We start from the raw sequence: 12,066 nt of genomic DNA, 5'->3' as shown, positions 1-12,066 counted from the left end.
TGTGTCTGTACTTCCTATCTTGCTGCAGTTTGATAGATGGTTTCTTATTACTAAAGTTTAGGTTGTTAAAAGTGCTGGATCTAGGGGCTGGAGATGGCTCAGAGGTTAAGAGCACGGGCTGCTCTTCCAGAGGTCCTGAGTTCCCTCCCAGCAACCAACCATGTAGTGGCTCACAACCATCTGTAATGAGATCTGGTGCCCTCTTCTGGCATGAAGGTGTACCTGCACAAGGAACATTGTATACCTAATAAATAAATTAAAAAACAAAGACACAGAAAAACCATACCATGCACATGAGATAAACTCACTTAAAGACAGAGAAAGTTAATGCAAAAGGATTTATTTTTTTAAAAAAGTGCTTGATCTTGTCATTACGATACCATTCTACCCCACCCCCATTCTTTGGAAAATCTAGGTATAACTCTAAATAGCTAAGACATATGACCTTTCCTTTTTCTGTCTGGATTCTGAGGGCTGTTTTTCTAACACATTGGAAGCTTTCATGTCAATTTTGTCTACTCTAGTTTATTTTTTACCTTGGTCATGTAACTTTCTAGTGATAGTTATCTAGTGTTAGGTACGTATCAGTGGAAGTTGTAGGCAACAAGAAATAGGGAATGTAAATCTAGAGAAGTGCTTTAGAAATTTTGTTTAGAGGTATGGTCTTACGTACCTCGACAAGCTTGAACTGAGTATGCAGTGGAAGCTGTTCTTAAACTCCTGATTCTCCTACCTCTAAGTCTCAGGTGCTGGGCTTATGGGTATGTACTACCATTCCCATGTAAAAATGAGAAGCAGGAAACAAAACTGTATGTGTATATGATGTATACATTAGGATTTGGGCCTAGGCCACTAGATGTTTGGATTAAGAACCAGAATGCTTGGAATAGTGGTGCATTCCAGTCTTTGGGAGGCAGAGGCAAGAGAATCTCTGATCTACACTAAGAAACTCAGTTTAAAAAAAAAAAACAAACAGGTTAAAGTTGTGACTGTAGGTATAATTTTTCTTGCCACTGGTGAGGTCATTGGGTTCAATTTGCCAACCCTGCCAAAAAAGCAAAAACCAAAGCAAAAAATAAATCTAAAAACAGTAACCAAAACAAATCTATAATGATAAGCTTATATGTATATGGTATAAGTGTGTGTATGTGTGTGTCTGTGTGTTCTTAGAGACTTGGTGTCACTGTTTTCATGGTTGATCTGGATCTTGCTATGCAGATTGGATTGGTCTCAGTCTCACAGAGATCCATCTGCTCTGCCTCCAAGTGCTGAAATTAAAAGTGTGTGCTACCATGCCCACCTCAAATCATTTTAGATAATAGCCCGTATTTCTCTGTTTACCAGATTATACGATGCATAGTTGACAGATAAATACCTTGATAGAAAGTAGGTTTTATTCTGGCTTTCATGGTACAGATTTTAATCTCCACACTAGCAAGTAAAGGGAGGTGAATCTCTACATAGTGAGTTCTTGGTCACCCTGGGCTAATCGGTGAAATTGTGGATCAGAAAGAAAAGCACAACCAACCCAAAAAACGTGGGTTTTATGGCAGTAGTACTAGATGGCTACTTGTCAAATAGAATTGAAACCCTCTAATTGAGAGCTATGCATGATGGTGAATAACCATACCTCAGTACTAGAGAGGCTATAAAACAAGAGGATTATGGGTTCAAGAGTAGCCTGGACTACAGAACAAGACCATATCATACATTTTAAAATAAGACAAAAACCAAAAATCTTTTCTTAGCCTATTTTGTTTTTTGTTTTCTGAGACTCAAGGCAACTTTTTAATTGTAATCCCCTATAAAATTAAAAATCATACTACTTCCAAAATAAAATGGCACATAATATACATTACTATCCCAAAAGGGAAAATAATAAAATAATGGTTCAAAGCAATACAGAACCCATCAGGGCAGACTTCAAATCCTGTAGCTCTCTGTTGGGTGTCTAAGGACTTAGATGGCTCCATCCTTTCAGATTTGCTAACTGCAACACACTTTTCTATCTTCAGCTGCTTCCACTTGGCAAATATTCCATAGCTCTGGCATCTCCAACATTTTGGAGTCTCCAACCCAATCCAAGCTTTAGCTTCACACAGTGGCTTTTTTGGGGTTCTAAGCCGGGATACCCTGCCACACATCTTGCCTCAGTGGCTCTTCTTAACCTCATAGAAAACTCCAGAACCCCTTTACTCTTGTATCCTTCATGACTATAGAGCCAGAACTATGTGACTAATGCTACCAAGCTATGCTTGGGATGGACCTAGCCACCTCCTTTAATACATATGCATAAGCTTTGCTGGTGGCTTTCTTTGTTGCTTGAGCTTTCTTTTTTACTAGTTGCAGTGAGGACACCACTCCCTTTATTCTATTTTGCATCAAGTCTTTCTTTAGATTTCTCATCTCTTGAGCACGAGACTTGGCTCAAACATTAAATTTCCTGCTGTTCTATACCTCTTCAAATTGTTCTTTTTATATTTATATTTCCCTGCTTGCTGGTTTTCTTTCTAGATCTGCATATGCATGATCTCTAATAGCCACATGACATAATCAAGATTAGGTTGTCTCTGCCAATGAAATTATTCCAAAACTCTTCAATGTAGTCTCAGCAGATTTTTAGGATAAGTGCCAAAAGCAGCTACATTCTTAACCAAAATAATGAAAGAATGGTCTCTAGCCCAGTCGCCACCATTGTTCTCCTCTGCAACCACTTGAGCTGGGCATCTATAGTCCATATTGCTCTCAGTGCTGTCTTCCAAGTTTCTTACTAGGACGGCCCTTTAAGTCCCACTTAAAGCTTTGACCTTCTTTCTTGGTTGAAAGTGCCACCTCTTCCACATTTCTTTGTCAGCGATGCAGTCACACCTTGCTTCTTCTGTGGCTGGGTCACACTGCCCAGTTTTGATTTCTTAATTCACTCTCAAGACAGTATGCTTCGTAATTTTTTTATATGCAGGAATGTTTTGCTTGCCTTGTATATATTTGTGCCATGTGTGAGCCTGGTGGTCAGCTGGCTATTTTACTGTCTATATAAAGATAATTATTTGTTTATCTCATGTCTTAAATATGGTTATTATGTTTTTCCTTGTTGTTTTTTTTTTTCAGACTCTCCTGGGCTCCTCCAGTTTGAAGTATGTCCCCTCTCAGAGTCTCGATTCAGTGTATCTTTTCAGCACCCTGTGAATGACTCCCTTGTGTGTGGTGAGTTGTTAGGTGGAAACATCTTTCTTGGGGTGTATCTTTTCTTGAAAGGTGAGAAGCTGAATGTATCACAAGTATCTGTACAATTTGTCTTTCAGTGGTAATGGATGTGCAGGACTCAACACATGTGAGCTGTAAACTCTACAAGGGGCTGTCAGATGCACTCATCTGCACAGATGACTTCATTGCCAAAGTTGTTCAAAGGTAGTGGTGGCCCTTTGTCCATCAGAATTTCACTAAGATTCGTACAAATTGTGTATGTGTATGCTTTTATTTATTTATGTTGTTTTTCAAGACAGGGTTTCCCCTGTGTAGCCCTGACTGACCTAGAACTCAGAGGTCTGCCTACCTCTGTCTCCAGAGTGCTGGAATTAAAGGTGTGCATCACCATGCTATATGCTTTTATTTTTAACATGAATTTAAATGATAAAAAAAACTGTCTCAAAAAAAATTAAAAGAAAAACATTGCCATTTATTTGAATTCACTATATTTTTGGTTTTAAAAAAAATGTGAATTTTGTTTGTTACTGTGAGAGCCATAGGGATGAGGCTGGTAATTTCTTTTTCTTTTTTAAGATTTATTTATTTATCATGTATACAGTTTTCTGTACCGCCATGTATGCCTATATGCCAGAAGAGGGCGCGAGATCTTATTACATATGGTTGTGAGCCACCATATGGTTGCTGGTAATTGAACTCAGGACCTCTGGAAGAACAGCCTCTTCTTAACCTGCTGAGCCACCTCTCCAGCCCAAGACTCATAATTACAAGCCTTGTCATTAAAATACTTTTCAGGAGAGAAAGAGAGAGAGAGAGAGAGAGAGAGAGAGAGAGCGAGAAAAAGATACATGTTTTCTTTTCTTTCTTTTTTAAGACAGGTTCTCATTATTGCGTACATACAACTTACAACTTGCTATTTAGGAAAGGTGGGCCTTGAATTCAGAGATTGGCCTGCCTCTGCTTGGAGTACTGAGTTGAAAGGGCAGGTCTCAGCATGGCTGGTCTAAAGATATTTTCTTTAACTTATTTTATCACATTTTAAGAGATATACCATTTAAATGGCAATGCGTGGCAAGTAATATTTACGTCAGCTTCCTGAGAACATTAATACGTAATTTTTTAATACTTCTTTCTAAAGTAGAGGGCTGACAGCCTATTTTTAAAAATAGATGTTGTCCATTTAAGTTTTGAGACAGGGCCTCTGTATTTCAAGCAGGCCTTGATAATGCAACAGAGGATGACCTTGAACTCCTGGTCATTCTGTTTCAACTCCCTGAGTACTTTCCTTATAGAGACCCAGCCTCTTGGTTTATTCTGTGCTGTGGAGGAAGCCCAGGACCGTGTGCATGGCAGGCAGGCACTGTAATAATTGAGTCACATCCCCACGCCTCAAAACACATTTTAATAGATTCCCATTAAATTCTATTGTAGCACTGCTCTTCATTTTACATATATCTGGCAAAAATATCAAAAAATTAGTGTCTTTAAGGCAGAACACTTATAAGTTGTTTAGCTTAGGACAGAATTTGCTGACATACATACTAAAGCAAAATTTTTTCAAAAGTATGTGCAGAGTGTAAATTTACCCGGGAGTTAGAAGTAAACAGTACTGCACAGCAGCATCAGTACTTATCACAGGTCCTTTTGCTGTATCACCTGTGGCCATGTGAAGCCCCCAAAAGGAAGGCATTTTCTTACTATGTTCCATTATCATTACAGTTCCTTCCCTTGTTTCTCCATACTTTTTGTTTGTTTGTTTTGTTTTTGTTTTTTCGAGACAGGGTTTCTCTGTAGCTTTGGAGCCTGTCCTTGAACTCACTTTGTAGACCAGGCTGGCCTCGAACTCACAGCATACTTTTTATTTTTGAAACAGGGTCTCTGGCTGCTGTAGTTCAAACTGACTTTGAACTCACAGTTCTTGTCCTACCCATGCTTGAGGACTAGCTTTCTTTAGTTCATTGTAAACTATTTTTGGACTCAAAACTATTTTGGTTTAGTTTTAGTGTGTGTTTCATAAGCAGTTAATAATTGCTTACTGAATCACAGTTCTTTTAGGATTAATATATGCAAAGCTTTAGAATTTGGTAAAATTACTCTTGTCTTACAGATTACTTATCTGAAAATTGCTAACTAAAACCTCGTGAGGCTTAACTAAATCTCAGACAAAAGTACAGCTCTTTGTTCCCAATAAATGTTAGGTTTTATTCATCAGCTAATGAATCCAGTGCTACCTTATTTTCTTTCTTCCTATCTTACAGATGTATGTCCATCCCTGTGACGATGAGGGCTATTCGGAGGAAGGCTGAAACCATACAGGCTGACACCCCAGCACTGTCCCTCATTGCAGAGACAGTTGAAGACATGGTGAAAAAGAACCTGCCCCCGGCTAGCAGCCCAGGGTATGGCATGGCCACAGGCAACAACCCAATGAGTGGTACCACCACACCAACCAACACCTTTCCGGGGGGTCCCATTACCACCTTGTTTAACATGAGCATGAGCATCAGAGATCGGCATGAGTCGGTGGGCCATGGGGAGGACTTCAGCAAGGTGTCTCAGAACCCAATTCTTACCAGTTTGTTGCAAATCACAGGGAACGGGGGGTCTACCATTGGCTCGAGTCCGACCCCTCCTCATCACACGCCGCCACCTGTCTCTTCGATGGCCGGCAACACCAAGAACCACCCGATGCTCATGAACCTTCTTAAAGATAACCCTGCCCAGGATTTCTCAACCCTTTATGGAAGCAGCCCTTTAGAAAGGCAGAACTCCTCTTCCGGATCACCCCGGATGGAAATGTGCTCGGGGAGCAACAAGACCAAGAAGAAGAAGTCATCAAGAGTACCACCTGACAAATCCAAGCACCAGACTGAAGACGAGTTTCAGAGAGAGCTCTTTTCAATGGATGTCGACTCCCAGAACCCTATGTTTGATGTCAGCATGACGGCTGACGCGCTGGACACACCACATATCACTCCAGCTCCAAGCCAGTGTAGTACTCCCCCTACAACTTACCCCCAACCAGTGCCTCACCCCCAGCCCAGTATTCAAAGGATGGTCCGACTATCCAGTTCAGACAGCATTGGCCCAGATGTAACTGATATCCTTTCAGACATTGCAGAAGAAGCCTCAAAGCTTCCCAGCACTAGTGATGATTGCCCACCTATTGGCACCCCTGTTCGAGATTCTTCAAGTTCTGGGCATTCTCAGAGTGCCCTCTTTGACTCTGATGTCTTTCAAACTAATAATAATGAAAATCCATACACTGATCCAGCTGACCTTATTGCTGATGCAGCTGCAAGCCCCAGTAGTGATTCTCCTACCAATCATTTTTTCCCTGATGGAGTAGATTTCAATCCTGATTTGTTGAACAGCCAAAGCCAAAGTGGTTTTGGAGAAGAATATTTTGATGAAAGTAGTCAGAGTGGGGATAATGATGATTTCAAAGGATTTGCATCTCAGGCACTAAATACTTTGGGGATGCCAATACTTGGGGGTGATAATGGGGAGACAAAATTTAAGAGCAGTAGCCAAGCTGACACAGTTGACTTCAGTATTATATCAGTAGCTGGTAAGGCTTTGGGTTCTACAGATCTTATGGAACACCACAGTGGTAGTCAGAGTCCTTTAATGACCACAGGAGAACTAGGGAAAGAAAAACCTCAAAAGAGGGTAAAGGAAGGTAATGGCACTGGTGCTGGCAGTGTATCAGGCCCTGGGTTAGACAGCAAACCAGGCAAGCGCAGCCGAACTCCTTCCAATGATGGAAAGAGCAAAGATAAGCCTCCAAAGCGAAAGAAAGCAGACACTGAGGGCAAGTCTCCATCTCACAGCTCTTCTAATAGGCCTTTCACCCCACCCACCAGTACAGGTGGATCCAAATCTCCAGGCAGTTCAGGAAGGTCTCAGACTCCCCCAGGTGTTGCCACTCCGCCCATTCCCAAAATCACTATTCAGATTCCTAAGGGGACAGTGATGGTGGGCAAGCCTTCCTCTCACAGTCAGTACACCAGCAGTGGTTCTGTGTCTTCCTCTGGCAGTAAAAGCCACCATAGTCATTCTTCCTCCTCCTCTTCCTCGTCTTCTGCTTCCACCTCAGGCAAGATGAAAAGCAGTAAGTCTGAAGGCTCATCAAGTTCCAAATTAAGTGGCAGTATGTATTCTAGCCAGGGGTCCTCTGGATCCAGCCAGTCAAAAAATTCATCTCAGACTGGGGGAAAGCCAGGCTCGTCTCCCATTACCAAACATGGTCTGAGCAGTGGGTCTAGCAGTACCAAGATGAAACCGCAAGGCAAGCCATCATCACTTATGAATCCTTCTATAAGTAAACCAAACATATCCCCTTCTCATTCAAGGCCTCCTGGAGGATCAGATAAGCTTTCCTCTCCAATGAAGCCTGTTCCTGGGACTCCCCCATCCTCTAAAGCCAAGTCCCCTATCAGTTCAGGTTCTGGTGGTTCTCATATGTCAGGAACTAGTTCAAGTTCTGGCACGAAGTCATCTTCAGGGTCAGGATCCTCAGGCTCAATGTCTCAGAAAACTCCCCCAGCATCTAATTCTTGTACACCATCTTCCTCCTCGTTTTCCTCAAGTGGTTCTTCCATGTCATCCTCTCAGAATCAGCATGGGAGTTCCAAAGGGAAATCTCCCAGTAGGAATAAGAAGCCTTCCTTGACAGCTGTTATAGATAAGTTGAAGCACGGGGTTGTCACCAGTGGGCCTGGGGGTGAGGATCCAATGGAGAGTCAGATGGGAGTAAGCACAAATTCTAACCATCCCATGTCCTCTAAACATAACGTGGCAGGAGGGGAATTCCAGAGCAAACGTGAGAAAAGTGATAAAGACAAATCAAAGGTTTCTACTTCTGGAGGCTCAGTGGATTCTTCTAAGAAGACCTCAGAGTCAAAAAATGTGGGGAGCACGGGTGTGGCAAAAATTATCATCAGCAAACATGATGGAGGCTCCCCTAGTATTAAAGCCAAAGTGACTCTACAGAAACCAGGAGAAAGTAGTGGAGAAGGGCTGAGGCCACAGATAGCCTCTTCAAAAAACTATGGTTCTCCATTGATCAGTGGTTCCACTCCAAAGCATGAGCGTGGTTCTCCCAGCCACAGTAAGTCGCCAGCTTATACACCCCAGAATGTGGACAGTGAAAGTGAGTCAGGCTCCTCCATAGCGGAGAAATCTTACCAGAACAGTCCGAGCTCCGATGACGGGGTTCGACCACTTCCAGAATACAGCACAGAGAAGCATAAGAAGCACAAAAAGGAAAAGAAGAAAGTCAAAGACAGAGACCGCGACAAAGACAGAGACAAGAAAAAGTCTCACAGCATCAAGCCAGAGAATTGGTCTAAATCACCCATTTCTTCAGATCAGACATTATCTATGACAAATAACCCAGTCTTATCTGCAGACAGGCCTTCAAGGCTCAGCCCTGATTTTATGATTGGGGAAGAAGATGATGATCTTATGGATGTGGCCCTGATTGGCAATTAAGAACCTTATTTTCTAAACAGATAAGTCTAGAGAAGAAACTAATACATTTACATGTAAACCAACACAAGGGGTGAGTCAGATAGGCCTGATTTGTGCTTGAGATTCCTAATGGACATGGCCTCTACACCACGCCAGGTACATTTACAAAAGTATATCTAAGCCCTACTAAAGGGACCATGGGGTTGCTTATTCACCAAGTCATATTCCTTTGCCAGAAAGAAATGTTAAAAAATACTTGTTTAAGATAGGGAGGGGTGGAAGGGAGGGAAAACTGTTGTGGGAAATATTCATATATATTTTTTCTCCCTTTTTCCATTTTCAGGACATGCTTTAAACTCATTTTAGTGCATGTATTTGAAGGGCTGGGCAGAAAAATGAAAAAGCAATACATTCCTTGATGCATTTGCATGAAGGTTGTTCACCTTTGGTAGTTGTCCATTTGAAGCATGGGCAAGGGAAGGACTTTGGCAGTTTTGGACACTTAAAGCATTGTTTGGTGTCTGTTCGTAGGAGTGATTGGGGGAGGGAAAATTATTTTAGCTATTTATTTGTAATATTTTAATCCTTAATGTTTGTTTTTATGCAATGTTTGTTCTTAAATCTATGAAGGTTATGGTTCAGAATGATAGGAAGAGCAATGTTTGTTTGGTGGTGGGGAGCTTGCAGCTTTTGCTGATGCTGCAGCATCAAGCCCACACAGGTTAATCAGAGCCTGTCTTTGGAGTTAATTAGAAAAACCAAAACTATTATCTTTGGAGGTTTTTCACAGGGTTCAGACATAGGAATAATAGAAGTTACCTCCCTATGCAGTTAAAAGATTTATCTTTTTTGTTGTTGTTGTTAAAAAAGAAGGGTGGCTTTTGGGGGTATAAGGGTTTTCGTATTCTAAACCCTAAGGTATGAAAACCATTATAGAACTAATAGTTCTCCTAGTTCCACAATGTGCCAAAAGTCTACATCCCAGCATTTTGCTTGCAGGAGAGCTGATGCCATTCCTAAGAGCTGGACTCTGTTTCTCTTCATCACGAGGAGGAAGAGTTCAGACTTAAGTCACTCTACTGTCTGCTCCCCGAGATAAACAGTTTTAAAAAATGCAGCCATAGTTCACTTAAAACAATTTCAAGCTCACTTGAAGTAACGGGCCTGGAATGCTAAGTGAGCATGAAGATAAACCTTGCTACTGTGTAGCACACAATTGGACCTTTTTGGAGAAACAGGTCTGAGTCTGGATTCTGAGGGACATCAAATGAAACCCTTCTCATAAATATAGAAATCCAGGAGACCGTTTTGAGTGCAACAGAAGTTCTCAGTATTTGGAGGGTCCTTCCAAAAATCCGCGGCCTTACTTTGATTTTGCCACCTGCACTGTGCCATTCCTGATGATTCCGTTCAGGATCTTTATCAGCAGAATGGGGCATAATCCCCAGCACAACTCTTCTGGATTACAAAAAGAAAAAAAAGCCAGGTGATTCATGTTTGTATGTTATAAGTGGAGTGACTTCATCAGATGCGGACGATTTCTATATCCAACACTCTGCAGGTTGGAGTTAGCATAGACTCGGAAAATGTACTGTGGCTTTCTTTCCTGACTGTTTCTCATTTCCTGTGGCATTCTCCCTTTTCTGGTCATCGGTTCTCAACAACTCTGCCATTTCTGTGTCCCACGGCAATAAATAGGAAACAAAACTTTGTAAAATGGAACCAGAAAAGTTACCTGTTACCCTATCAGAGTTCACTGTCTTGGGTGACACTAACGAGGACACGAGCAAGGTGACACTGGAGTCTTTATCTTGTGGTGCTGATGCAGTGGCAGCATCTCAGATATACAGCCAGGTTGGATTTCTCAGAAGTCTGTCACCTGGTTCTGAATCCTCTCCTCTTAGTTTCTGCAGGAAAGTTAAAGTCATATGGTGTTAAAGTTTGTTCTGGGTGGGGATGATCTCATGGGGAAATGTACTGCATAGTTATAAGGGGCTCAGTCCCCCCAAGCAGAGCCAACAAATACCAAAATGAGTAAACTGGGAAGCTTTTTCTCTCTTTCTGTCTTCATCCCAGATCAAAGAATCCCGAGTTAGGATCTGGATGAAGGATAAGCCCCTGAAATGTCGATGGGCACACCCCACTCAATGACCCAGCATCTGAACTTGCTTAACAGGGAGCCGGGGCTAAACTGCTTCACCCTGCCTGGGAACCAGGGAGCACTGCATTTCTCCACAGGGTGGAGGAGAAGAAGCAGAAAAAACCAAGCCTGGAACACCTCCCTCCCATCCAGGTGTACTCAGTCTCCTGTATCAAAAGACGGCATGGACATGAAGTCAACATCTACCTGTTTGCTGCTGCTGGACTTCTTGTATTTTTAGTTTGACCTGATTCTTCTGTCTTCTGGCTTCATGTTAAGGGTCTTTGGACAAAGTCTGCTCTGATGTACAAGAATTTTTCAGATTCAAATTCAGTGTATTTTAAAATAAGTGTTTCCAAGGTGAGGAAGGGGACCTTATATAATTGCCAAAGCCAGCTTCAGGTTGATAACTCTTGAATGGGATTTTCCTTTTGTCAGGCCAAGGCCTGAAAATCTAGAACAGCAATATCGTGAATTTTCAGAGGAGCCAGTGAGTCACATAGTATCCAAAGTTGAGTCACAGCAGATGTCAGTGTAGGAAACATTCACAATCCCTGGGTAATCTCATTTTGTATTTTATTTTCCTCTTTAGCCCTGCCCCCAGTTATTTGTCTTGAGTTAACTTTTGGAGGGGCAGGAAGTGTTATCTTAGAAACTAGGCTGGGAAACAAGCTCAATGATAGAGCAGAGCTTTAAATTCTGAGTTTAGAAATGTCCATCAGGAGCCGTGGGAAGGGTCTTTACAGTAGTTCTGATTTGATTTCTGTGTGGATGGCTGTTCTGTAAATATTTTGTTTTTCATTTTTTGAAAGTGGACAAATTCTGGGATTCCCCCCCTCTAAAACATCACAAAAAACTGTTGCTTTACATACAAATAAATTTCTTTGATAAAAAGTAATGGGCTTCTGAAGGTTTTGTTTTTAAAATGGGTCACTATGTAGACCAGGCTGACCTCTGTTGTTTTCTGAGACTAGGTTTTATGTAGCCTAGCCAGACTTTGAACTCTATTCTCCTTCCCTCCCTTCCCAAGAGTTGGGGTGATGGTCTTTTGTTCTGAGATTTGTCTCTTTGAGACAGTGTCGAGCAAGAACTTGCTATGCAGCATAGTATGTTGTAGAACTAGCAGTCCTTACTGCCCCGGCCTCCTGAGTGGTGGGATGACAGGGATGAGTCATCACCATAAATCTTACCGTTTGAATATTTTCATTTGGTGAGCCTCTCAAAAGTCCAAATTAATAAAAACCAGT

At 41.8% G+C, this 12,066-nt stretch overlaps 1 protein-coding gene across 3 annotated transcripts in view; it reads left to right on the top strand.

The window, feature by feature from the left end:
* The window catches only part of LOC121442320 (mediator of RNA polymerase II transcription subunit 1), a 42,145-nt gene extending 30,434 nt beyond the window's left edge, over positions 1 to 11,711 (top strand). Inside the window, exons 15-18 of one of the 3 annotated variants that reach the window (XM_041643821.1) lie at positions 3,109 to 3,204; positions 3,303 to 3,408; positions 5,463 to 5,603; positions 10,756 to 11,711. In XM_041643821.1, the coding sequence (XP_041499755.1) occupies positions 3,109 to 3,204; positions 3,303 to 3,408; positions 5,463 to 5,603; positions 10,756 to 10,786 (374 nt within the window). In that variant the 3' untranslated portion in view covers positions 10,787 to 11,711. Of the gene's footprint in view, positions 1 to 3,108; positions 3,205 to 3,302; positions 3,409 to 5,462 lie in introns of all 3 variants that reach the window. The other 2 variants (XM_041643820.1, XM_041643819.1) reach the window with 2 other exon arrangements.
* Positions 11,712 to 12,066: the final 355 nt, after the last annotated feature.

Source organism: Microtus oregoni, unplaced genomic scaffold (assembly GCF_018167655.1).
Source record: "Microtus oregoni isolate MIOR12 unplaced genomic scaffold, Mior012 000091F_ref0000469, whole genome shotgun sequence".
NCBI classification, from domain to species: domain Eukaryota; kingdom Metazoa; phylum Chordata; class Mammalia; order Rodentia; family Cricetidae; genus Microtus; species Microtus oregoni.
Note: the sequence above shows the minus strand (reverse complement) of the source record. Positions and strands in the feature narration are given on the sequence as shown.